Source organism: Callospermophilus lateralis, chromosome 3 (genome assembly GCF_048772815.1).
Source record: "Callospermophilus lateralis isolate mCalLat2 chromosome 3, mCalLat2.hap1, whole genome shotgun sequence".
In the NCBI taxonomy this organism is placed as follows: Eukaryota; Metazoa; Chordata; class Mammalia; order Rodentia; family Sciuridae; genus Callospermophilus; species Callospermophilus lateralis.
In genome coordinates this window covers 124,490,293-124,514,111 of record NC_135307.1, presented here as the reverse complement: position 1 = coordinate 124,514,111, position 23,819 = coordinate 124,490,293, and the positions used below count along the sequence as shown (strand labels likewise).

The window sequence follows — 23,819 nt, the reverse complement described above, 5'->3', positions numbered from 1 at the left end:
CCATAATTCCCTACCTGTAGATCAAGCTGTGGTGAACAATAAATGGTGGGTGGCTCTTGTTTCTTCCAGGTTGGGCTTCATCACTTAAATATACCAGGTAATAGAAGATCATAAGTGGTTGGCAACTGGCTTGTGGGAGGGAGGTTGAGCTGTCCAGTTTGCCCATTTCTGTGCTGTAAACACTCCTACTTTGCTTGATTTCAGTCTACCAACATGGCATCAAAAGGCCTTGTGAGGGCTAGGGATGTAGCTCAGTGGTAGAGCACATGCTCTGCATGTTCAATTCCCAGTGCCACAAGTTAAAAAAAAAAAAGAAAGAAAAAACTGTGAAATTCTTGAAATTTTATGCAATATAGAAGGAGGTTATTGCAAAATTCTTAAAAATTTACAATGGGCTCTTGTTAGCAGGCAAGAATATGCTCTAGTACATTGTTGATGCCCAATGTAGGCAACACATTGGTTCCTTAACTGACGCATATCAAAGCCATTTTCATATGCTCCTAGAGGAAGCCATCTGCCTCAGGGCGACAGTAGGACATGATTCAATCATAATTCTGAAAATTTTTGATTATCTAGGACACTGACTCACCCTAACACAAAGAACTAGAATGCAGGATAAGTATAAACCCCTCTTTTAGATGTTCACACAATTGCCCAACTAGAATATTAATTATAGAATCCAAATTAGGAAGAAATTTCTCTGAAAAAGGCATAGATAGATGTTGGGTACAGTGGAATATTATATGAAGTGTGTACATGTATTCATTATATCTAGTGCACATCAGTCCATTTAATATTAAGTATATTTTATATTAGACATATAGATTTCTCAACTCCTCTGCCCAGAGAATGAGGCTAAGTGAATGCAACCTTTCTTTGTTAAATGGAGAAAGAGAAACTCTCTAGGACTTTATGCAAAATGAATGGGATCTAGGATGAAAAGGAATGTCAATGTCATGATGAGCTCTTCCTGAGAACACCTAGAGTAATAAACTCTACCCATACAAGGACTTAGGTGATTTATTCACTAATTTAATAAATATGAAGTTAAAATTAATTATTGCAAATGTTGAAATGAGCGTAAAAATAATAAATATTTTATTGCTAACACTCATCAGTATTTATTAAATATAAATAGGAACACAGGAAATATGAGCACGTTTTAGTAAATATGAGCCCATTATCTTTTCATCTCCAAAGAATCTGTAAAATATTCATAAAATGCAAAGTGCAGCAGTTTCTGGGGCACAACCCTTTCTCTTGTTTTTCCGGGAGGTTGAAATCCTTTCAACCCTCAATTGTCAAAAGACTTGCTGCTCATCTCTCTTTTTGGTGGAAGAGCTGGATCTAGGGGAGGCAAGTTGGCTGCCGTCATGGAATGCTGGGTACATATGGGTCCCATGGAAATAAGTCAGTGAGAATGTTCATCAAGGACCGTCTAGGCTGGGGGACCCAATGGCATCAAGCCAGGTGGTTCTTTAACCAAGTCCAGAGCATGCAGATCAGCCACTGACTACAGCCAGACCAGCATCCTCTCCAAGACCCTCTCTTCAAATTCAACACTGCTCTGTAGGACAGGCAGATCACAGGCATAATTACCCAATAGATGCAGATTCGTCTCAAGGCGAATGGCAGATTGGAAAAGGAGCTCCTCTCGGTTGTCCACAGATGATTCTGCTTCTAAGTGGCTTTGCAACCAACAGGCATACTCTTCTTTGCTCAGAACCTATGTGAGATACACTGTTGAATGCTGTGTCAGGCACTGCACACGTTGAGGCACCCAGTTCTGCTTCTTTGCAGAGACAGTTCCCACTCACCCTCTTGGCGATGCATAAGGTACGCAGGCCTTCCATTGCATATAGGTTGAGGTAATTCTGTGTTTTGCTTCGGATCTTGTTTTGATGCTTTCCTCTGGCGTCATCTAGATCAGAGTAGAAGCAGGAACATGAATAAAAAGGAATGGCACCCAGCATAACACCCTGCAGTAAATTCACCCCCCACCATCTGCTTCATCACTTTCAAATAATGTGCACAGTTTCATACAGAATTCAAAGAAATAAATCAACTAATTGGTCTCATCAAAATGCATATTTTTAGCTATTTCTAAGATCACTTGTTGAAATGAGAAACTCATGAAAACTAAAACCTCATCAAAAGACATCCAGAATCAATCCTTTGGTCCAGCCTATTGAAGGAAGGTGCCCATTCTAATACTTATGAAAAATAGAAAATTAACAGAAAGTGCAGTTTCTCTCCTCAAAACATACATCATTGCTAGTTTTACCAAATAAAGTAGAAGACATCCAAATACTGCCTCCTCATGTGAGATGCACGTTATACAGCTGAAATTCAAATTTAACTGAATATTCTATATATTTTATTTACTAAATCTGCAACCCTAAATCTTGAGGTCTTGGCCTTGGGGAAGCTTTTCTACTATTCCAAGGGCATCTCATGCTGGACCTAGCAAGAAGCACTCTTATCCCTATATCCTGCATTCTCCTAAAGGGTGACAAATTCTTCAAGGGAGTGCCAACTTGTTCTTGGGAGTTGACAAAATCTCACTCATGTACAAAACAGATACATGGAACATAAACAGATATATAGCATCTCTGTGGAATTAAAATGTTGCAAGAGGTCAATTGTTTTTAAAAAGACTCCTTAATAAGGGATTGGGACTGTGGCTCAGTGATAGACTACTTGCCTGGCATGTGTGATGCACTGGGTTTGATCCTCAGCGCATTATAAAAATAAATAAATAAATAAATAAATAAATAAGATGAAGGTATTGTGTCCATCTACAACCCCCCCAAAATATTTTTTTTTTTTTTAAAAAAGACTCCTTAATGAGGTGATAATGAGAATAAAAAGAGTTGCTTTAGATTGCTTTGCTTTAGGGATTTAAATTTCCTGAGAAGATGAAGCTCAAATTTATGTATGTATGTATGTATGTATTTATGTATGTACATATATACATATAAGGGGAATGAACTCAGGGGCACTCTACCACTGAGCCACATCCCCAGCCCTATTTTGTATTTTATTTCAAGACAGAGTCACACTGAATGCTTAGCACCTTGCTGTTGGCTGAGGCTGGCTTTGAACTCACGATTCTCTGTCTGAGCCTCCTGAGCCACTGGGATTACAGGCGTCTTAGAAGATATGGATAAACCTCTGGTATTTAGCTCTCAGAAGTTGTGGATAACTCTTTCAAGATTCTGATGATTCTATGAACTTTGAAGTAAAAATAACAAGCCAGGTGTGTGGCACAAGTTTATAATCCCAGCAACCTGGGAGGTTCAGGCAGAAGCATTACAAGCTTAAGGTCAGCCTAGGCAACTTAGTAAGATCCTGTCTCAACATAAAAACAAAAAGGACTAGTGATAGAGTGCCATGGATTCAATCCCTAATACCACCCCCCTTGTCACACACAAGATCAGAATAACAATAGAGCACTCTGGTTGTCCCAGGGACAGGGAAGGTGGAGGGATCTCTGGGTAGGTAGAAAAAAGAGCTGAGCAGGGATATAACTTAAGATTAACCACATTTGTCAAAATAAATCTAGAAATGTAAATAGAGATAGTCCGGACCATTTGGGACCCCGAGTACCTGGGACAAGGGTTCACACAATTACCTGCTGGGGCAGGGAAGACAAACACACAGCCATGCATTGCTAATACAACCCATTCTCTCCCACTGGGTCAGTTTAACCAACACATGCCTCTTGGTGAAAGTATTGTAAGCTCTTTGAAGAAAGAGGATGGGTTAAATTCTGTGACATCTTTAATATTTGGAGATAAGGAGAAAGTGTTAAAATGTCCTTCTTTTATGAAATAATGGTGCTGTAATTTGTATCTTAAGTGTTCCCTAAAGTCCCATGTGGCAGAATGGCATGGTTGGGAGGTGGTAGAAAATTTAAGAGGTGAAGTCTAATGGAAGGTCTTAAGGTCACTGGGGGTGTACCCTCAGAAGGAATATAGTGAGACCCTGACCTTTCTTTTCCCTTTTGGCCCCCTGGCCATGAGATGAGCAGATATGCTCCACCATGAACTCCTCATAATATTCTGCCTGTTATAGCCCAAAAGCAATAGGGCCAACAAATTGTGGACTGAAACATACAACCATGGGCTAAAATAAACCTTTTCTCTTTATTAGTTAATTATTTCAGGTATTTCGTACACTGATGAAAAAACTGACTAACACAGATGCTATTATCAAAAATTAGTGATAAAAGTTTTGTTTGTGTTTTGTCTATATTTGAGATTTTTCTGTTTATTTAAAAAACATATACTAGTAGAGACTACAAGAATGGCAACTGCTGTGGCCTCCTCTGTGGAACCTGTTTCCTTGCACAGCTCAAAAGGATTCCTAACTTTCTTTCTAGGACATGACAGGCCTCTCCTACTACCTTTGTCCCACTCTTGTATTCTAGTGCAAGTCCAGACATTCTACCTTAGACATGAGCCATTGTGTGTGTTAGTGTGTGTTAAAGACTGAAGCATGGGGATCCTTTTATGTTATCTTTAATGCACAATCACAAAATAGGACAGAAGTGGTCTCGAGTAGCAGAATAAAATCTGCTTGGCCCATCTATGTTTTTCTTCCATGTGGATGCAAACAAGAATCAAACATCAAGCTCTTCGGTCTTGGGCCTAAGTTGTGGCGACATAGCTAAACACACTAAGAAAGTCGGAATCATCAGTAAATATGGGACCTGCTACGGTGCCTCCCTCCGGAAAATGGTGAAGAAAATTGAAATCAGTCAGCACGCCAAGTACACTTGTTCTTTCTGTGACAAAACCAAGATGAAAAGACAGGCTATGGGGATCTGGCACCGGGGTTCCTGCATAAAAACAGTGGCTGGTGGTGCCTGGACCTACAACACCACTTCTGCCGTCACAGTCAAGTCTGCAGTCAGAAGGCTGAAGGAATTGAAAGACCAGTAGAAAGCTCTACCATATAGCAAAAGTGTGGTTTATTGTTAATTGTATTAACTGGATTTTCTCATGTGAATTGCATTAATATTGTCCTTTCAAAAGATTTGTAAATTGAAACCCTTCTAATTTGAATTGGAAAATTTTGCTGAAATGGATTATTGTAATTCAGGTCTTTTTTCCTCAGTAGTCAGATGATAATGGCATGAAACTAAGTCTTATGGCTTAGATATATACTTAGCTTTTTGTTGTTGTTGTTGTTGTTTTTTAAAAAAACACTGTTCAACTACTCAGAGATACACTGACATAATTGTACAAAATTTGTTTTAAAGGTAAAATGCACTAAAATACACAAAGGATATAGCTAAAAAAAAAACAAAAAAAAAAAAAAAACAGAAAAAAAAGAATCAAACATCAGATTGAAGAAGCCTCTTGCCATACATTGTCAGTCCATGAATTGGTTTCTATGCCAACACTACGACAGGACCACCATAAGGCTAGAAAGGCAACATCCTATCCAGAGTTGGTCAGTCTAACTATTTTCAGAAACACATTTGCAAATTTACATCAGATGCCTTTTGAAGGACAAAACTCTGTGATGAGGACATGAAATTCCAGTCTGCAAAGATCCTCTAGCATATTTTCAGGCAACAGGGTAGTCCCAGGCTTTGGTATCCAGAGTTCTGTCATAGGACACTGAGATTATGGTTAATAGGGCTGGTAGAAGCCAAACTCCAGAAGGACTTTTATAGTGGATAACATTTTACAACACAGGGTACCCAAAGCTGCTTCAGGATATGGAAAACAGCTAGGCTTCAGGGGTCAGGCAACAGAGGCCCTATTAGGTCCCCTCCAGCTGCCAGTAGCATCCTTACCTCTACCCTGCTCTTGACCTCCAGAGCTGAGTCACACTCCTCCTCAATCGTTTGAGTAACGGAGGAGGGAGGACTAGGTTAACTGTACAAGTATGGCTCCCTCCTTGCCTCCAAAGTTCAGGAGCATTTCTACCTGGAAAGATTTATAGCCTCTTTTGCTGGATAAAGTTCCACCCTCCAAAAACCAAAACAGTGTTTTTTAATCCCCATTTTAAGTCAAAAGAGATAAAAGAGACCGACATGGAGCTGCTGCTTAGCCCAAAGTCAGGACAGAGGGTAGTGGGAGACAGACCTGCAGCTACACCTCCTTGTCACCCCATATTGTGGCCTGAGACAGCTCCACAAATAGGCTGAAAACTGTGGTCTTGACCTCAAAGATGCCCCCAGTCCATAGGGCAGGAGTATACTTCCCAGAATTTTTAGTCTAGAGGTTTCAAATCTTCACTGTTCAGATTTAAAACCTGATGCTCCACAAGAAATCTCCCAACACCACTGCTCTGGAGCAGGGTTGAGGGAGGAATCCAGTCAAAGACCCCTAATGCAGTTTAGTCCAAACCTTTAAACTGGGAAATAGTGATTGAAAGAAACCATTAGATTTTCTAATGGGCATTGTTTTAGAAAAAGGATAAATGAAAATTGCATCACCCACAAGACTGGGTTAGGAGATTTCTCAAAAAATTTTCCCCAAGAATTGGGTGCAGCAGGGGAAGGGGCTGGTACCTGAGGAGCAGGGCAGCAGGAGATCCATGACTACTGAGTCAGCCCCCTTGGTGTAGACATTGATCTCATCGGTGAGTGGGTGCCGGATCACCACAGACATCCTCTTGCGAATGGAGTCAAAGCCGAGCGTGTGCAGGAGTTCAAAAGTGAGCCTTCCTAGGTGGGGCAGCTCCACTGACACCTGGTCATGTAGCCGATCCACCAGTGCACAGTTGTAGGCCTTGGCTGCATACACCAGTGCTGCCTCATCTGGGCTCTCGGCCTCAAACCTCAGCTCCTGCTTTGGCTGAGGCTCCTGGGGGCAGTTGGGTTCCCAGCTGTCTGCGGGGGTGCTGTAGCCATTGCTGGCAATGGCTGGTGTGGGCTGGCCCAGCCTCTCCTCCAGCCTCAAAAGCATGCTGTCGTTGGACAGAGTGGACATGAAGCTGCACCCTGATTTGTGGCTGGACTTGGTGGTAGCCAGGCTCCCGATGCTGCTGCAGCCAGAGGTCAGACGGCTGGGCGTGAACCTCCGGAGGAAATCTTCTATTGTCTTCACTGGAGACTTCAGCTCAAACCTTACCCTCACCTTCAAGAGAAGCAGTCAGAAGACAGGTGAAGGGATGATAGTATCCTCTGACTTTGCATAAAAGAATCAAAGAAGTGTGTTCTCCATTGCCTGGCATAAAACCTGGCTTTTTTTTTTTTTTTTTTTGCCAATTATAAAGTCACTTAACAAAGATAATTTATTCCTTTAAATTATGTCCATAAAAATTTAAGTGTACAAATCACATTTCTAAGCCCAAAGAATCTTTTGCAACAAATTAAATATATAGACACTGGGTGTGGTGCTGCATGCATATAATCCCAGCAAGTGAGGCAGGGGGCCGGAAAGTTTAAGTCCAGCCTGGCAAACTTAGTAAGACTCTGTCTCAAAATAAAAAATAAAAAGGTTTGGGGATATAGTTCAGTGGTAGAATATCCCTGAGTTAAATCCCCAGTGCTATAAATACATAAATACATACTTAGACAAATTCAGGATCTAAATCATTAAAAAATACTTTAACTATAAAAATAAGAAATAGAACAAAATGAGATATATAACAAATGTAGATATATATCTAAAATTGTTAAACTTTCCAAAAGTTTAATGATGGAGCAATGGGACCATACTTTAAAGAGCAAATGTTGAAACAACCAAAATATTAAGTTATTATTAAAACTTTGTGATTAAGTAGAGCTGTCCAAAGTCGTGAATTATAGTATTAGCTTCCAGAAAGTCAAGTATTTGGTAAAGCAAGGCAAACAGAACCAGACTATGACAAAGGTGCCTTTTCTTTAGGCCTATGACTTTACTTATTCTTGTTTGTTGATAGGGAGTGAATCCATAAGCCTATACTAAGCCTTTACTCTTTCACTGAGCTACTCCCCCAGGTCACATGTAATGACCTTATGTATGCTACACATTCAGGAAGAGAATGCACACATTCCTTCCATAGCTCCCGATAGCTCCAAATGCTCTTGAAAGTGGCACTCACCAATATGTGGCAACAGAAATGATCTGAAGAAATGTTCATTCTCAGGCTAAGGGTGGGCAATTAAATATTCCATTCCCTACATAGAACTCATAGCGTGTATAACTTTCAGAATGGCCTCAGTCGTGATGGGGTCTCTTACTTACTCAGTAATTGCTACATTGCTTCTGTCTGACAGGCAGGGTCTAACCTTGAAAACAGATACCCCATTCAGGGATGCGCCTGCCAGAAGGCTTTAATGCAGGGTGGTGGAAGATCCTGAAGGCCAGGTAAGGGATGCTGAGAGGCAGCTACATGCTATAGTAGGAAGCAGCTCCTGCCCAGGGCTGGCAGCACAAGCCTGTGCTCTCTGAGTGTCCAGACCTGTCCACTTGGGATCCACTTGGTGCACTGGGGCCTCAGCAGGCTGGCATAGCAGGAATAAGAGCACAGTGGGGTGGCAGCTGCTGTCAGATATGCTATCTCAGCAGACAGCATGACCCACCCTATTCACCCCACATCACTTGCCAATGGCTCATCAGTGGAGCCTGCTGGAAGGGCTGATCCTGGAGGATAGGAAAGTGTAGGCCTTCATACACCTTCCTTTTATCCATTCCAAAGTGCCTAGCTTCTAAATATATACACTCATGCTGACGCACAGCCCTCAAGCAACGTGGCCCACCTGCAGGACTTCCTAAGGAGTACTTGCATTATTCAGGATCCCTTCACACATCAAAACTTTCCTATCTTAAGGGAAAGCCTTAATGTTGGGCCAACCCAAAACTAACTTGGGTACTGCTATTTCCACCACCTTAAGTAACCTGTGATTGATCCTTGACTACTTCTCCTTGAAGGGCAATGTTAAATGTCTTTAGTAACATTACATAATTTGCTGTGTGCCAAACCCGACTCTGAGCCCTTTCCATAAATCCTCACCACTGCCCCACATCCCAAAAAAGCACAGAGATGGGAACAACATGTCTAAAAGCCTTAAGTCAGGATTGAAGTCCAAGCATGTTGTCCCAAAGTCGGGGTACCCAATCCTTCCTTTCTCCTCTTCTTTGGTAACCTGAGACCTGAGACTCTGGGTAGGTCATATTGGGTAGCCTGCCTTCTGCCCCTGCTCAAGGCCAGGTAGCAGAAGAAGTACCAAGGCAGGTGGAGCCTCCTGAACTCACCTGTCCACCCTATAACAGGATCCAGGTGGCCACTCTATGCCCTTCCTGTCTGAGGCACAGAAGGTGTCCCTGGCAATGTGTCCTCTCCCACTTGGCCTCAGTCCTGACCTGTCCACTGCAGCCTGGGATGACACTGCAGAACCAATGCACTGTTTCGCCCTGTGTGAAGCACACCTAAGAGCAGCTCCTTGAAGGAAAGGGAAGCATGCTCACCCTCAGGAAGACTACCAGAAGGGTTTTTGAGAAGATCAAGGGCATCATGTGCTCTTGGGGATACTCCACAACTTGCCTTCTGTCGTGGCTGATCCGGGGATGTGACCACTACTGTATTGCAGATGGTAAGCGCAATGAAGAAATCAAAGACATCAGACAGCTCTGGAGAGAGTTGGGCCAGAGGGTGCTCCTGGTGCCTTGATATGGCCAGGTATCTGTCACACTCGCTCACCTTCTCTAACAGCTTTGGATCAGGTGTAATGTCTTTCTCCTGGGGAGAAAATGGGAGACACATGTTGAGTCTGAACCAGTAAACTGCCAAGGATCTTCGTGCTTACCTATTTAAGGAGCCTTGGTTTTATTAAAAGGTATAAACAGAACTCCACCTCACATACACACTTATTTCATTTTATAATTGTACATTATATATAATTTTAATTGTATAAAATGTATCATTTACATATGGAAAAAAATGCATATCCTATGTATAGTAAATATATATTTCTTATGAAACAATATATCTAAGATATATTATTACAAAATAACATGTGTCAGTCTAGAAAAATTCAACAAATTTGTATCCTATTATCCCACAAAATATTTACTTTTCAAAAATATGCTTCTGTATTTCCTTGCAGGCTTTTATCTCTATATTTAAATTTCACATAATCAAAATATGTTATAACAAATTGGCAGTTTCCATTTCCACCCAAAACATTATACTATCTGAACTTTTCCATGGCTTTAAGGATTATATAAAAACACATTTTTTAATAACTTCAAAATGGATGGATATACCATCATTTATCTGACCATCTCTTGATCACTGGATATTTTGACTTCTTTTCACCATTTTTCTGATATAAATAACATCTTGATAAACTTCTGCAAACACCAATCTTTGAATCATTAAATTACTAGGTCAGAAAGTTTGAACACTTTTGACATGTGGTGCAGAAATGTTGTCAGGAAAACTTGTTCCAACACAGTTTCCCTTGGGTCTCCCAGAGACCCTTTTGGCATCCCCATGTAAACCCACTGATCGGAATCCACAATTCTAGGCTACCCCATTTAAGTGGTGGCTCCTATGTGGGCATAGAAGGGCATAAAAAAATGAAGCAATTCATAATGTATTTTTCCCTCTGTTCTTAAAACATTTCATAAGTGAAAGTATCTTTTGGAATTTATCTCTGGTTTCTCGAAATTTCCCTGCCTGATGGCAGTGGCCTACAAACGCATGGACAGCTGACAAGGCAAGGAAGAAAATAGTGCTACTCGATTTTGGCTCAAATAATTAACTACTTGAGGGGAGGGGATTGACTTTGCTTTTCCACAGTTGTCATTTTGCTCTGATGTTTTATTCATTTCATTTGGCAGGACAGCTTCTTCTCCATCGCCTTGGTGGGTGGCTCACCTGGCAATCACCCAGCCATAGACGTATGGCAAAGAGGCTGTGTCAGTGTTTTGGAAAAGATACAACAGTGGGGAGAAGATACTGGCCAGAAAAACTTCTGCTAACTGAGCAGAGCCAAACGACCCAGCAAAAGCTTATTTGTATAATTAAATATAGACACCTTTGGTGATTGAAGAAAATGACAGTGGAAGAAAGCAGGAGGGCAGGCTGGGCATTCTCCCAAAGGGCCATGTGCCCATGCCTGCACACTCACCATGGGGCTGCTGAAAGCCGTGTGCTTGGACAGCATGCTAGCCCTCTTGGCCTCAGCCCGGCTGCCTGTGCGCCAGTAGGACTTTGTACTCTGACTCCTGTGTAGGATCCGGACACTCTGATGGCTCCCAATACTGCCACGCTGGGATGAGCCCCCCCTGGGCACCTCCTCCTCTTCTGAGTCTGCCTCCTGGTATCTGGCCAGACGCTGGGCTGTGAGGACAGGAACACAGAGTAAGATATCATGGGAGCAGGTTGAGCAGGTTTAGCAGACTGAGCCAATTCAGGGCCTTTTAGGTTTATGAGGATTTCGGCAGGGTGCCCAGAGCACTCAGTACCTTCACTTTCTAAAGGCCAGGCCACATTTAAGGGACTTTCCACTGACAGAGGTTAGAGGATATTCTTGTTTATCTGAACTCTCAGATCCGCCTAAGGAGGCTGATATTCTCAACCCCATTTCTCAGATGAACAGACCAAGCCTCATTTCAGAAAACTCAGGGGCTTGCTAAAGTCACAAGACACAGTCACAGAAGGATGATGGTGGCACCCAGGCCCAAAGGATGACAAAGCCTGGATCCTTTCCAGTATGATACAGTGGCCCACTCAACCAACAAGTCAGGTGTGGGCAGGTCTTCTTTTTAGGTAGAACCAAAGTGCACATTGGATTGGGCCAGCAGGTGGCCTGGAGGAAGGCAGGGCAGAACGTGCAGGCCTGGCCCACACGATAGGATTTAAGGATTTGTCCATCATGCATGGGGTTATAGGGCCCACTTTCCTCACTGGGGCCTTCCAGGAAGATGAGGCATTGGGAATCTTTTGAAACAAATGTATGGGACTTCAGCTGGGATGAGAGCACTCATTGGTGCCAACCTCCTTGTCAAGGACAAGTGGGCAGGGTGACCACTGGTGGGAGAAGGTGGGATGGGCAGGTATTCTCTTTGCAGGCAGAAGCCAAGCTCCAAATGCACTAGCTAGAAAGTAGACAGAATCACATGTCCAGGCTTTGTTCCTATTAAGTGCTGCAGATCAGGAAGGCTTAAACTCAGGCTCCTAAGATCACACACAGGAGGATCACTTACAGACAGGGTGATTGTGATGCTGCATTTGAGCCCTTAGGGGGCACTGTTGAGCAAAGTCCCTGAGGCCATGGGGGCATTTGGTAAGTAGTATGAAGAGTTGCTTGTTAACCAATGATCCTTAACAAATTTCCCTGGTTTTCCCAGTTAGGATGGCTTGCTTCTTCATAGATGAGCAACAAGGAGACTATTCATGAGAATTACCCATTCAAAATAAGCACTTAATTAGAACTTCAAGTGCATGCCATGCTGGGCAGAACTACAAAGAATCCTTACATGAGGGAGCCTGCTGAGAAGCTGCCCAGAGAAGAGGATGCCCAAGATACTGATCAGTCATGTGGGATAAGCCTATGTATTGAACATATCTTAAGAGACTTTCCTTTACAGATGAGAAATGGGGAGACAGAAGAGGAAGTCACCTGACCATTATCAGAAGGCTGAGTACTTCCCAACACCAAGATTCCAGGCAGCAGGGATGTTTGATTCCTCTCAAACATCCTACCTGCTCTTAGGTGACACCAATCCCAGTTTGGTGACACTGGACAGCAAGAAAAGGCAAAGCCTGGACACAAGACTGTGTCTACTTTCTAGCTAGTACGTTTGGAGCTTGGATTCTGCCTGCAAAGGGAATATCTGCCCATCGCATCTCCTCCACCACTGGTTACCAGGTGTCAGAGTTCAATGTAGCCACCACTCAGAACTGCCTTCATGCCTCCCAGGATGTGGGGCCAGGGATGGGGCCAATGCTGGTGTGAGATATTTCTGACTCCAGTGACTTCAGTGAGACTTTTGAGGTCCTCATGGAAGAAGAGGGCAAGGTTCAGGAACTACCTATTCCTGGGCATGCACAGTCAGTGGCTCCAGGTCATCAAAAAGAAGCACACCCATGGTCTGCATGACCAGTTACGGCATATGAGCTGGGCTCAGTGCTCAAAGGGAAATTTATCTGTATTAATTTACCAGTGAGTGATCAGATCATGGGATTAACTAGCTGAAGGTGCTCTCTGTCCGTCAACTGCTGATCCAGGCACTTCTGTAAAATGTTCTGTGGAGATGCATGGTTGGTTATTTCATTACTCACCAGAAATGCTCTCCTATTTTCTGAAGGCAACAGAACTCTTTAGTTCTGGTAAGCATTTAACAACTGTCAAAATCTTTCTGTGATTTCTCCCAATGGAGCCTCAGGTCCTGACTTTATTAATATTTTCAAAAATATAATATTTTTAATTGACAAGTCATAATTATGTACATTTACGGGATACAATGTGATGTTTTGATAGATGTATGCAATGTATGCATATCCATCACCTCACTTGCATATCATTTTTAAGGTGAGATGTCTGAAATTTACTTGTAGCTGTTTTGCAGCATACAACACCTAATTATTAACTACACATAGTCACTGCTATGCAATAGATATCAAAACCTGTCCTTTTTATCTGTCTGAAACTGATCTCAATTTCAGAAAGCTGCTGAAGAAAATGCTGCCTGGGAATGAGCTATTCTGCACAAATTTTAGCAGTGAGAGAAGGGGACCAGAAGGGAGGAACAGGGTCTGCAAGGAAGGGGTAGGGAGGATAGAAAGAGAGTGGAGAAAGTGTGGATAGGTTAATGTATAGAATACTATCACAGACAGTTTATTTTGGGTGGCGAATAAGACATTAAAGTGTATAAGTTCCTCTGCCTTCTGTTTTACTACAATTGCTTTAATTGTATATGGAGGAAAGTAGAGGATATCAAGATAATTCTTGATTTCATAAAAAATCCCAGATTTCTCATCAAATATCTCTAAAGAAGTTTCCTATTAATGCCCAATGGCTGTTCCATCCCCTCTATTCCCCATTTTATACAGGTTTCTTTATGTTATTTGTTGCAGTTATAGGAAGGAAATAAAGTCTTTGTTGCAGATCAGGGTGGCCTTGCTTGGAGGTGCTATGACCCTGAAAAATTATGAGTATAGGACCACTTCTCATCGCACCCTCTCCTGCCTGGGGTAGAGACTGCTGGCTTTAGTCACACCCTTGGTTTAAGAAGTTGTGGCTCCCCTTAGCCTTCCTTCAGAGACAAAGGAGGCAGCAGAGGATAAGGAAAGGAGAGGTGGGAGGAGGGGCTGTCTGAGCAATCATAATTGGAAGTGAGGCGATTGATTTCTCGCCAGCTCCCACGGACATTTTGTTCCAAGGGAAAGAATGCAGCCTGAATTACCCAATGCCCTTCTAAAAATCTTTAGCTGATAACAGGAAGACAGATGAGTGACAACAGAAACATCTCTTTGTCCCTGGGTGTGACAGAGTGAAATGACTGCATGCCTCAGAAATGAGCTCCTTAAGGGTGCCTTGCCTGCTGTGCACTTGCCCGACAGAAAATGAGTGCTGAAACATGCCTGCCATTCCACACACTGCAGTGAGCCTGGTAGTGTCAGCCTTTCCTATAAATAGTGCCAGACCTCAGGCTCCCGAGGTGCTCTGACAGCCATGTCTTTACGCTTCCTTGAAAATCAGCAATCCCTGAAGCTTCTGTGTGTGTGTGCGTGCGTGTGTGCGTGTGTGTGTGTGTGTGTGTGTGTGTGTATGTGTGTTCACACACAGCATTGGATATAGCAATTTTCTGGTCCAGCCCAAATAGAATATCCCCCAGACTCACCATTTGCATCATGAGAATATTCTATGCCAGATACTGTGCATCTTCGGAAAACCATTTTATTCTCAGTTAAAGTGCCAGTTTTGTCTGAGAAGATATACTGTATCTGCCCTAAGTCTTCTGTGATGTTCAGAGCCCGACACTGCAGCTGAGAATCTGTCTCTTCATCGTACAACTCTATATCCTGGTTAATGAAGTACACTTGGCAAACTTTAACAATTTCAATGGAAACATATAAGGAAATAGGGATCAAAACCTAGGAGACAAAAGGCACACAGGATGAATGACCGTGGGGACATGGAGCTGTAGAATTGGTCTTATCTATTTAAATGACAAATGACTACAACCAGGAGGAAGCAGGGACTATACTGTACCTTTAAGAGCTTAAATAGGTTGGTTTAGAGTCACTATTGGAAAAGGATTAAAGTATTGGCATAGAGTTTAAACTAGGACAGCCTATGATGCAACTGCAGAGCGGAAATCCACTATGGTGTCTGGAAGTGTGACCAAGGCTTGGGCAGAAGCAAGCATTTTCGTATTACTAAATTGTGCTCGAGAGAGGCTAGGAAAGGAAAGAAAGAAGAGAGAGAGAGAAAGAAAAAAAATATGGCATAGTCAGAGTCTTCGTAAGCAAAGTCATCTCAAACCATGGCAATGTTTGACCCCCAGGCCTCCCTTGGGCCCCAGGTGATAGGAGCTGCCTGTCTCTCATGGACACAACCCCAGAGTTCAGACAACATCCACCAAAAAATGACATTTTTTTTCAGAGCCTAGTTTTGTGTTAAAGCACCATTCCTTCAATCTTTTATAACATAGAATAAAGGGACAAAGACTTTGCAAGAATTGTATGCAGTCATGTCTTGAAATTTTTAGACCAACTTCCTTGAAATTAGTATTTATTTTTTAGAGTCACAGCATTGAAATAATTTGTATAGGCCCAGAATACCATATTCAGAGTAACATGGTTCTCTGGGTAAATTAAATAAGTTAATGAAATGCCAAATATTACCCTACCTCAAGACCAGAACAAATTTTGCATTTATATAAAAGGACTAATTTGGAAAGTTAAATAAGGCTGTTTCCTGTATATGAAGCACAGATGATAAGAGAGAGCAGAGCTTCCCTCCTAGGTGAAGCTAAGTATACATCCTCTGGTTATTCTCTATATTCTCAAAAGGGTTGGTGGTGACTCTTGCTTCCCTTCTCACCCTTTGGAGTGCTGGGACCATCCCTAATCTTTAACTAAACTTTCTAGACATAGACTTTCAGTAACTGGGAGTTGTGAAGGAGGCATGTGAATAATATTAGCAACAACAACAACAAGTACTTATAAATGTGATAACCTGAATTGAACTGAATCCTGGAACAAACAAAAACCACATCAGTGGAAAGATAGGTGAGCTCTGAATGATGCAGTTTGAATTGTGTTCACGGCAAAGTACCCAAGTTATTTTCTTGTCTTTATAATACACTACAATAATATAACATGTTCACATTTCGGAGAACCTATGTGATGGAATTATGTGAGCTCTTTATGTTAGTCTTTGCAACTTTTCTGTAAATCTTAAAATTATTTCAAAATAAAATTTATTTTTAAACAAAGTAATTTGGGTAGGAGATTGCCTAATATGAGGCCCTGGGTTTGATCCCCAACACTGAAAAGAAAAAAATTGAAAGGAAAAACAATGAAATGAAAATGATGACCAACACCAAGATTTCAAAGCATTAGGAATCTTAAGAAAAGCAAAGGAGAACTTTAACTTGAAAAATCACCCAAGAATGAAAACCTATAAATAAGAGGAGAAATAAAAAGCAACACCTCAGGCAGATATATTTGTGGTTCTCCCAGATGCAGAAATTACAGGAAATTCTTAGCAGACTATTATGACTTTCAAGTTCTCTTGAGAAAAGTAAAGCAAGTATCATACGATGCTTAGTACTGTTACCTGCAGAACTATTATCATTGTCAAAAATGAGTAAACTGCTGCTGTGACTGGGGATAAAGAACTGCCGTCAGACTCAGGGACATCAAATAATGCTTTCTTATCTTGATACCGCTGTACCCACAATCCATGTCCTGTAGCAATATTCGAAGAGAAACATCATTCATCTGATAGAAAAAGTATGAACACTACTAGTATAAATTAAGCAAAACTTTTAAGATTACAGCACATTTAGGACAGAGGACATAGCACATATGGCTTTATTAGCCTGCCTTGCCATGTAAGAAAGTAAAAACACACAAGTATTTTTGGCACCCTTGATCAGATTTCTGGAAGGAGCTTGAAATTGGACTTATTCTCATGCCAAAAGTTTCCTATTGTTGATGTGTAATGGTACCACTGGTCATAATGTAGGAATCATCTGTGTTTAGCAGTGTGAAGCAAACAAAAAAAGAATTTTGTAGTGTGTGTCTCACAAAAGACTAGTCTCATGAAAAATCAGTGGGCTTTGGATATCCCATTATTTGGATATTCCCATTATTGTTCCTTCTTGGAGATTCAAAGTTCACATTCAGAGAAGCAACAGCAATAGACACGATTTAACTGACTGGGTCCCACACCTATCTGATAACAGAAGTCTTTTTTGTGTTCTATATGCTTATGTCTTTTACCACTGAGCTCTCAGACCATGTCACACCTGTCTCGTGCATGTTGGCAGCTGATCAGGGACAAGGTGAAGGTCCTGTACTGGGGCGTCAACACACTTCCCTACAAGGCTAATGTAAACTACAGCCCCTTCTTGGTATCCAAGTAATGTTTCTTTTTTCCTGTTTTCATGAAGTTACCATTGTAACATTTGTGCTTCTCTTGCTATTGGCCTTAGTTTATCACCAGCTTTCTGATACTTCTTTCATGGACTCATTATTACTGCTGCTGTGATACATCCACTCTTCCATCCAAAGAGTTGTCAATTCAGAAAATAACACTACTCTGCCATCAGTCATCTAGGCATCTCAGTGTGACCTGTGCTGATACAAACAGCCCTTGAGTCCAAGTCAGTGGAAAAAATGTGTTTTAGAATGCTGGATCAGAATGAGTCAAGGCAGCCCACAGAGCTCGCCTGGAGGCTACTCAGCAGTGCCCACTCATTGGTGATCCATCTAGGAGACTTACCGACCGCTGAAAACAGAGACATACAAACGAGGAGAAGGACACACCAGAGCACGTCGCAGTTCATCTGCCTCTCAAGTTGGCTGCGCTTGTAGCGGGGCCCGCTGTTGTTCAGCAGAGCCTTGGTTTCGTGTCCTGTTGGGGAAAAGGAAGAAATGTAGTGAGCCAATGACCAACAGTTAAAGTTCATGGAATGAACCGCTATGCTGCCACCCAAATATGCTTATATGACAATCTGGGTCAAAATAGCAGGGTATAAAATTAATCTTGCACATTTAACAATGGTGGGAAAATGAATGGAAATAAATATGCTATAATGCCAAGAGAGAACACTTTTAGTTGAGGAATTATTAGAACGATTCTTACTTAAGCTCTTTTCGTATCCTAGTTTCCCAAATTTCTTACAATGGTATATGCTACTCTTCTGGATAAAAATTAGGGAGAAATGTTTGAGAACATACAGTACCACATGGCAGCACACTATCTAAAGTGCCTATACCTACCTGCATAGATGACGATGCCAACCACTGCTTCTGTATTCCTGATGGTACACCCTCGCAGCAGCAGGTTTTCCTTGTACAGTCCAGCCTTCTTCCCATTATCGTGTATGCTATTGATGAATAATTGGCACATGTCATGTAACTGCATACAATTTCCAATCAGCACTACCTTAGGTAAGGAAGGCCCTGGAATAGCTGGAAGCTCCAGAAAACCTGAAAGCTGGACAGGTAAAGGGATCAGGGAGCCTCAAGTATGGGTGGCTTATCTTAGTGTGCCTCTACAAGAGCTGAGAAAAACTTATTGTTCACTAGTAACTGGGCATCCAAAAGAGCTGGAAAGCCTGGTTCTTATTTATTTACTTTGTATCTTTTTTTTTTTAAACTCTAGACACTGACATAGCTAGAGAAGACCAAATGTGGAAAGCAGAGCAGAGTTGGGAAGCCAGACAAGGTTGGCTTTGCTAGGTGGTATATCTCCTGCTTCTCAAAGGAAAGGTTACTTCTAATCAGCACCTCATGTCATAAAAAAATACAAATATGCATCTGGAAAAGGGAATGATATTAGTTTGAGCAACAATTTTTTCATTTTTCCTTTATAAAAAAAATCACAAAGTTATTAGAAATACTAATATATGTAATTTGAAATGTAAGCCCATGAAACAAGCTTCTAAATTGTTTCATTAGTATGTAGATTCAGAAGGGTAATCTAAGCTTAAGCTTCTGGTCTTCAAACTCATCCTCCTGGCTCACCAATGACCTGTGCTGGATAGGACAGCCCCATGCTAGGACTACACTGGGATAGAAGAATCGCAGGAACCCAATGTACAAGTCTCAAGGGGGAGCCTTAGAGGCTTCCAGAACTACAGCCAAGCACAGTCTAACCATCCCCAGGAAGTGACACTGAGAGAAGCACCTTCCAAAACACCACCTTTTCAGTAAACTCACCCCTCTGGGTACACCCACAATCAAAATGCCTCCACTGAGGTTCTTGGAAGCTTACCAGAGACCCTTGGAAGTCTTTCCCTTCTCCCAACTCCTAGACCCTTGGAAGTCTTTCCCTTCTCCCAACTCCTTCCCTTCTCCAAACTCCTAGGTACCCAGTTACTAGGGAAATAATCAGAAAAGCTACACAATGCAATCAAAGCTAAAATGCATGCTGGGTGGTTCTTTTGCAAAGCAAATGCAAAGGAACACAGAGGTGGGGGAGATGCTCAAATCAACACTGAGCTGACAGTCCACTTTGGCAACTCTGAGATAGAGTAAAGTTCTACTTTAAAAAGAGATTCAAGACTGAAAACCTCACTGCCAGCTGAAGCATCCAGAAACCAGCCTGTATAAGATGATATTAACTACAAAGAAAGCCCTGCTTCACACTTTCCAAATGAGAGGACACCATAGCCACATTTCTGACATGGATGTCTCTCTAGAAACAGCTGGATATGAAAACAATTTCTCTGAAGTAACAGTAAGGAATGACTCATCTCAAAGCTCCAGTAATGCTTACTAGGAATAAGAGATAAACTCAAAAGAAACAAGAAAAATATCTATTTTAGATAAGCCTTCTTTGACAGCTTTTTAGAAACTACAGTCAATATGGATTCTCAGCATTTGTAGATTCAACCAACCAGAATAAAAGATATTGAAAAAAAATTTTGACTGTACTGAACATTTTCAGATTTTTCACCATAATTCCCTTAACAATACAGTATAACAACTATTTACATAGCACTTACACTGTATTAGGTTATTATAAGTCATCTAGAGATGATTTAAAGTATACAGGAGAATGCACCCAGGTTATATGCAGATACTACACCATTTTCTATTAGAGACTTCAGCATCTGCAGGTTTTGGTGTCAGTGGAGGATCCTGGAACCAATCCCCTGGAAACTGAGGGACAACCATGCTATGCTTCTAATAAAGCCAGACAGCAACTCATCACCAGGAGGTGCACTGGCCTATATAAGAACCACAGCAGGCTGGGGTTGTAGCTCAATGGTAGAGTATTCACCTCGCATGTGGAAGGCACTGGGTTCTATCCTCAGCTCCGTTAAAAAAGAATAATAATAAAATAAGGGTATTGTGTTCATCTACAACCAAAAAACATTAAACAAACAAACAAACAAACAAACAACAACAACAACAAAAAAACAACCCACAGCTCTTTGTGACCAGCTCATCACAAGTGGAAGGAAGGCTGGAAAACAGCAGTACCCAGGGGAGTCTCAGCACGCAGCCGTGATGCCATGATGCGAGCACACGCAGCAGTGGGGGTGGCGAAGGGCACCTGCCTTAGACTTCTGAAAGGGAGAGTCCCAGATAATAGTGGAACAGACCCAGGGCCATGCAAGCATGAGTCTCAATTCCATGAAGCTGCACACAAGAACGTGAGCCCATCAAGCCATACTCAGCACTTCCTCCTTTGAGATTCAAAGTTCACATTATAGATTCAGAGAAGCAACAGCATGGGCTGAACTGTGTCCTCCCTGAGATTCAGATGTGGAAGTCCCAATTTCCAGGACCTTAGGATATTACTGGAATTTGAAGACAGGGTCTTTAAAACAAGAAATTAAGTTTAAAAAGGGCCATTCAGGAAGGACTTAATCTAATCAGAGTGGTAACCTTAAAAGAAGAGATTAGGGACAGAAGATGTGGCTGTGCATAAGTGCTTGCCTGATATGCTCAAGGGTTCAATTCCCAGCACCAAACTGGGGTAGAAAAAAGACAACATTAGAACAAAGGCACATATACAGAGGGACAATCATGGGAAGACAAAAGGAGCAGAAGGACATCCACAAGCCAAGCAGAGGCATCTCAGGAGAAAGCAACTTGCTGATACATTGGTCTTAGACTTCCAGGCTCTAGATTGCAAGAAAATAAACTTCTGTTGTCAAAGCTGCCCAGTCTGGTGATTCGTTATGACAGCTTTGCCAACTGAATACATCCTTTAACATTTAATCTAAGCTACCTTGAAGAGTTCATCTAGTTCAAGTCCCCAGGCCTCTTAACTCATCAAACCAATCTCTTCTAAATCAAAACTGTCCAGAAGTAAAATTTTATGAGAGTCTGTCTAATGGTACCGTGTAGCATGCACGAAAAAAGTGCCATATGCAGGATCTTTGGGAAATGGCAAGTTCAGCTAATAAATGACCTGCTCAGCTTTTCTCTCTTGAAAGATGTTCCTTTCCGGTGACGGCACTTGCTGTTGGGAATGGCTCTTGTGTGCCTGAGTCCCAGTATGTGAAGGAAGGCGAGTTCTAGCAATGATCAACATGCTGACAAGCACCTGCAACAGGGTTAGAATCTGTCCATTCAGAAACAGGAAAACAAGGCATTCCTGTATCCACATACCTCCCTACAGGTCTAAGGGTTGCAATATCAAGTGCCAGAACTTTGAAGAGAATTTTCAGGCTGACTGTCTCCCCCAGGGTATATCATCTGCAACACTCAGAGACCTGGGTTTTCCTCTCTGCTTCACCCTGGTCAGTGGCTCCACATCAGTCATAAGGAGCAGAAGGACATCCACAAGCCAAGCAGAGGCACCTCAGGAGAAAGCAACTTGCTGATACATTGGTTGAGGTAGCTGGACCAGCAACCTCAGTGTTACTAATGCCTTGTTTTTCCATCCATTCTACCATCAGTTCTCAATATCAACCTCCTCACTGGCTATCACTGGCTATTTCTCTAATCCAGGGCCTCCTTCTCACCTAATTCATTGCCCTAATTCAGGTTACCCATTTTTTTTTTTTTTTTTTTTTTTTTGCTGGAGCCTGCAGCACACCATTGCTAGCCTCAACACCACCAGCCTGGGTCCTTCATATCTCACAGTCACCAGAGCAATTTACCATGACATCTCTGTCGTTTGTACTCCAACAAACCGGCTCTGGGCTCCCGATGGCATTCAATGCTCACACTAGCCCTATGTGGTTGAAAATGGCTCTGCAGCATCAGGAAGAAAAGCTCAAAACCCTGCTCTGTGGACTCTTACTTTGGGGTAAAAATGGTAACCAGAAGAGATCAGGGGGGGCTCTACTGATATCAGGCAAACAGCTTTGAATCCAAAATCTCCCAAAAGATGAACAAAGTCATCTTATAAAGAAAGAGTGGATTCAACAGGAAGATATAACAAGTATATATGCATCCAAACATCAAAGAACCTAAATATATAAAGCAAACATTGATAGTTCTGAAGAGAAAAATAGGCAACTGAATTTATAATGTGAATTGGAAATTTACATCAGATGACCAGCCAGCCTCTTTTGCTTCATCCTTTAGGGGAAAATGCAAATGTTTCACTGAGTTGTGGTTTCAAAGATCACTATACAACATGAACACAGTCAAATGGAGTCACCCTAAGCCAAGTCTCCATTCATAAGAGGCCTGTATGTGCAGCTGTGATGTCCTGGGGCAGGAGCTAAGGACAGAGCCCTGAAAGAGGTGAAGAATATTTCTATTTCCAGTTTCTAACTGAAGACTTCATATAAATATCATTTGAAACAACACAGGTCTTTAAAGTGTTCTTAACACTTTTTTTCTAATAGCATGAGATTTAGTTTACATTCAGTTATTTAAAGTATATAGTTCACTGGTGCTTTTTGTTGCTGTTTTGTAAATTGAGAATTGGGCAACTACCACCAGCAGCTAATTTGAGAACATTTTCTTCATCCCCAAAAGAAACCCAATACCCATGAGCAGTCACTCCCCATTCCTATTCCACTCCCCTCCTCTCAAGCCCTAACAACCTCTGATCCCCTATCTGTATCTATAAGATTGTCCTACTGCGGACATCTCACATGAGTGGAACCATACACTAAAGCTAGCACAGAGTGGTTGCACGATATATTCTAATTCATGTGGTATTTCACATATGTTCTTTCATTGTTTCTCAGGTCAGCCTGTGAAGTTGAGGGGGTAGCCACCACAAAATTCAAAGGCGGAGGATCAGAAATGCAGAGTAAATTTCTAAGGTCACCTGCCCCAGCAATGGGGAGAGCTTAACTTTAGACTTGGGTTTTCTTGCTGCTATAAACCCAAACTTAGCTCTGCAAATGGCTAAGATTTTGAGTTTGGATTGGTGGGTCCAAGAAAAGAACAAAACTTGCTGGCAAGCCTGTTGAGGAGTTTGGTCTGCCATCCATGGTTCCCTGGCATGATGAAGTTACTTGCATGAAGCCACTGTCTCACAGAGGCTAAAAGGAGGCCACCCTGAGATGATAACAAACACACAAGCCAGCCAACCAGGAACTGGCTCTGCAGTCTCCATGACAGATCTGCTCCCCAGGTTAGTTCCCTGCTCCTAGTATTATTGGGATGAGTGTGAATCAACCTCCTTTTCTATGACCTCCTTCTCTCTATCCAGGATAGAACATGGGAATCCAGCATGACCAGGCCCACTCCCTGCTCAGGACAGC

General features: G+C 42.0%; 1 protein-coding gene and 1 pseudogene across 2 annotated transcripts in view; one reads left to right on the top strand and one right to left on the bottom strand.

Annotated features, from left to right (window-relative positions):
- Atp10a (ATPase phospholipid transporting 10A (putative)) overlaps positions 1–23,819 on the bottom strand; it is a 183,802-nt gene that overhangs the window by 24,098 nt on the left and 135,885 nt on the right. For both annotated transcript variants that reach the window (XM_076851272.2, XM_076851273.2), the window contains exons 4-12: positions 18,412–18,518; positions 17,912–18,043; positions 16,742–16,872; positions 14,799–15,051; positions 11,081–11,292; positions 9,490–9,684; positions 6,530–7,097; positions 1,818–1,921; positions 1,600–1,726 (exon numbers count right to left, since the gene is read on the bottom strand). In XM_076851272.2, the coding sequence (XP_076707387.2) occupies positions 1,600–1,726; positions 1,818–1,921; positions 6,530–7,097; positions 9,490–9,684; positions 11,081–11,292; positions 14,799–15,051; positions 16,742–16,872; positions 17,912–18,043; positions 18,412–18,518 (1,829 nt within the window). The remainder of the gene's footprint in view (positions 1–1,599; positions 1,727–1,817; positions 1,922–6,529; positions 7,098–9,489; positions 9,685–11,080; positions 11,293–14,798; positions 15,052–16,741; positions 16,873–17,911; positions 18,044–18,411; positions 18,519–23,819) is intronic.
- Positions 4,593–4,946, top strand: LOC143393500 (large ribosomal subunit protein eL43 pseudogene; annotated as a pseudogene).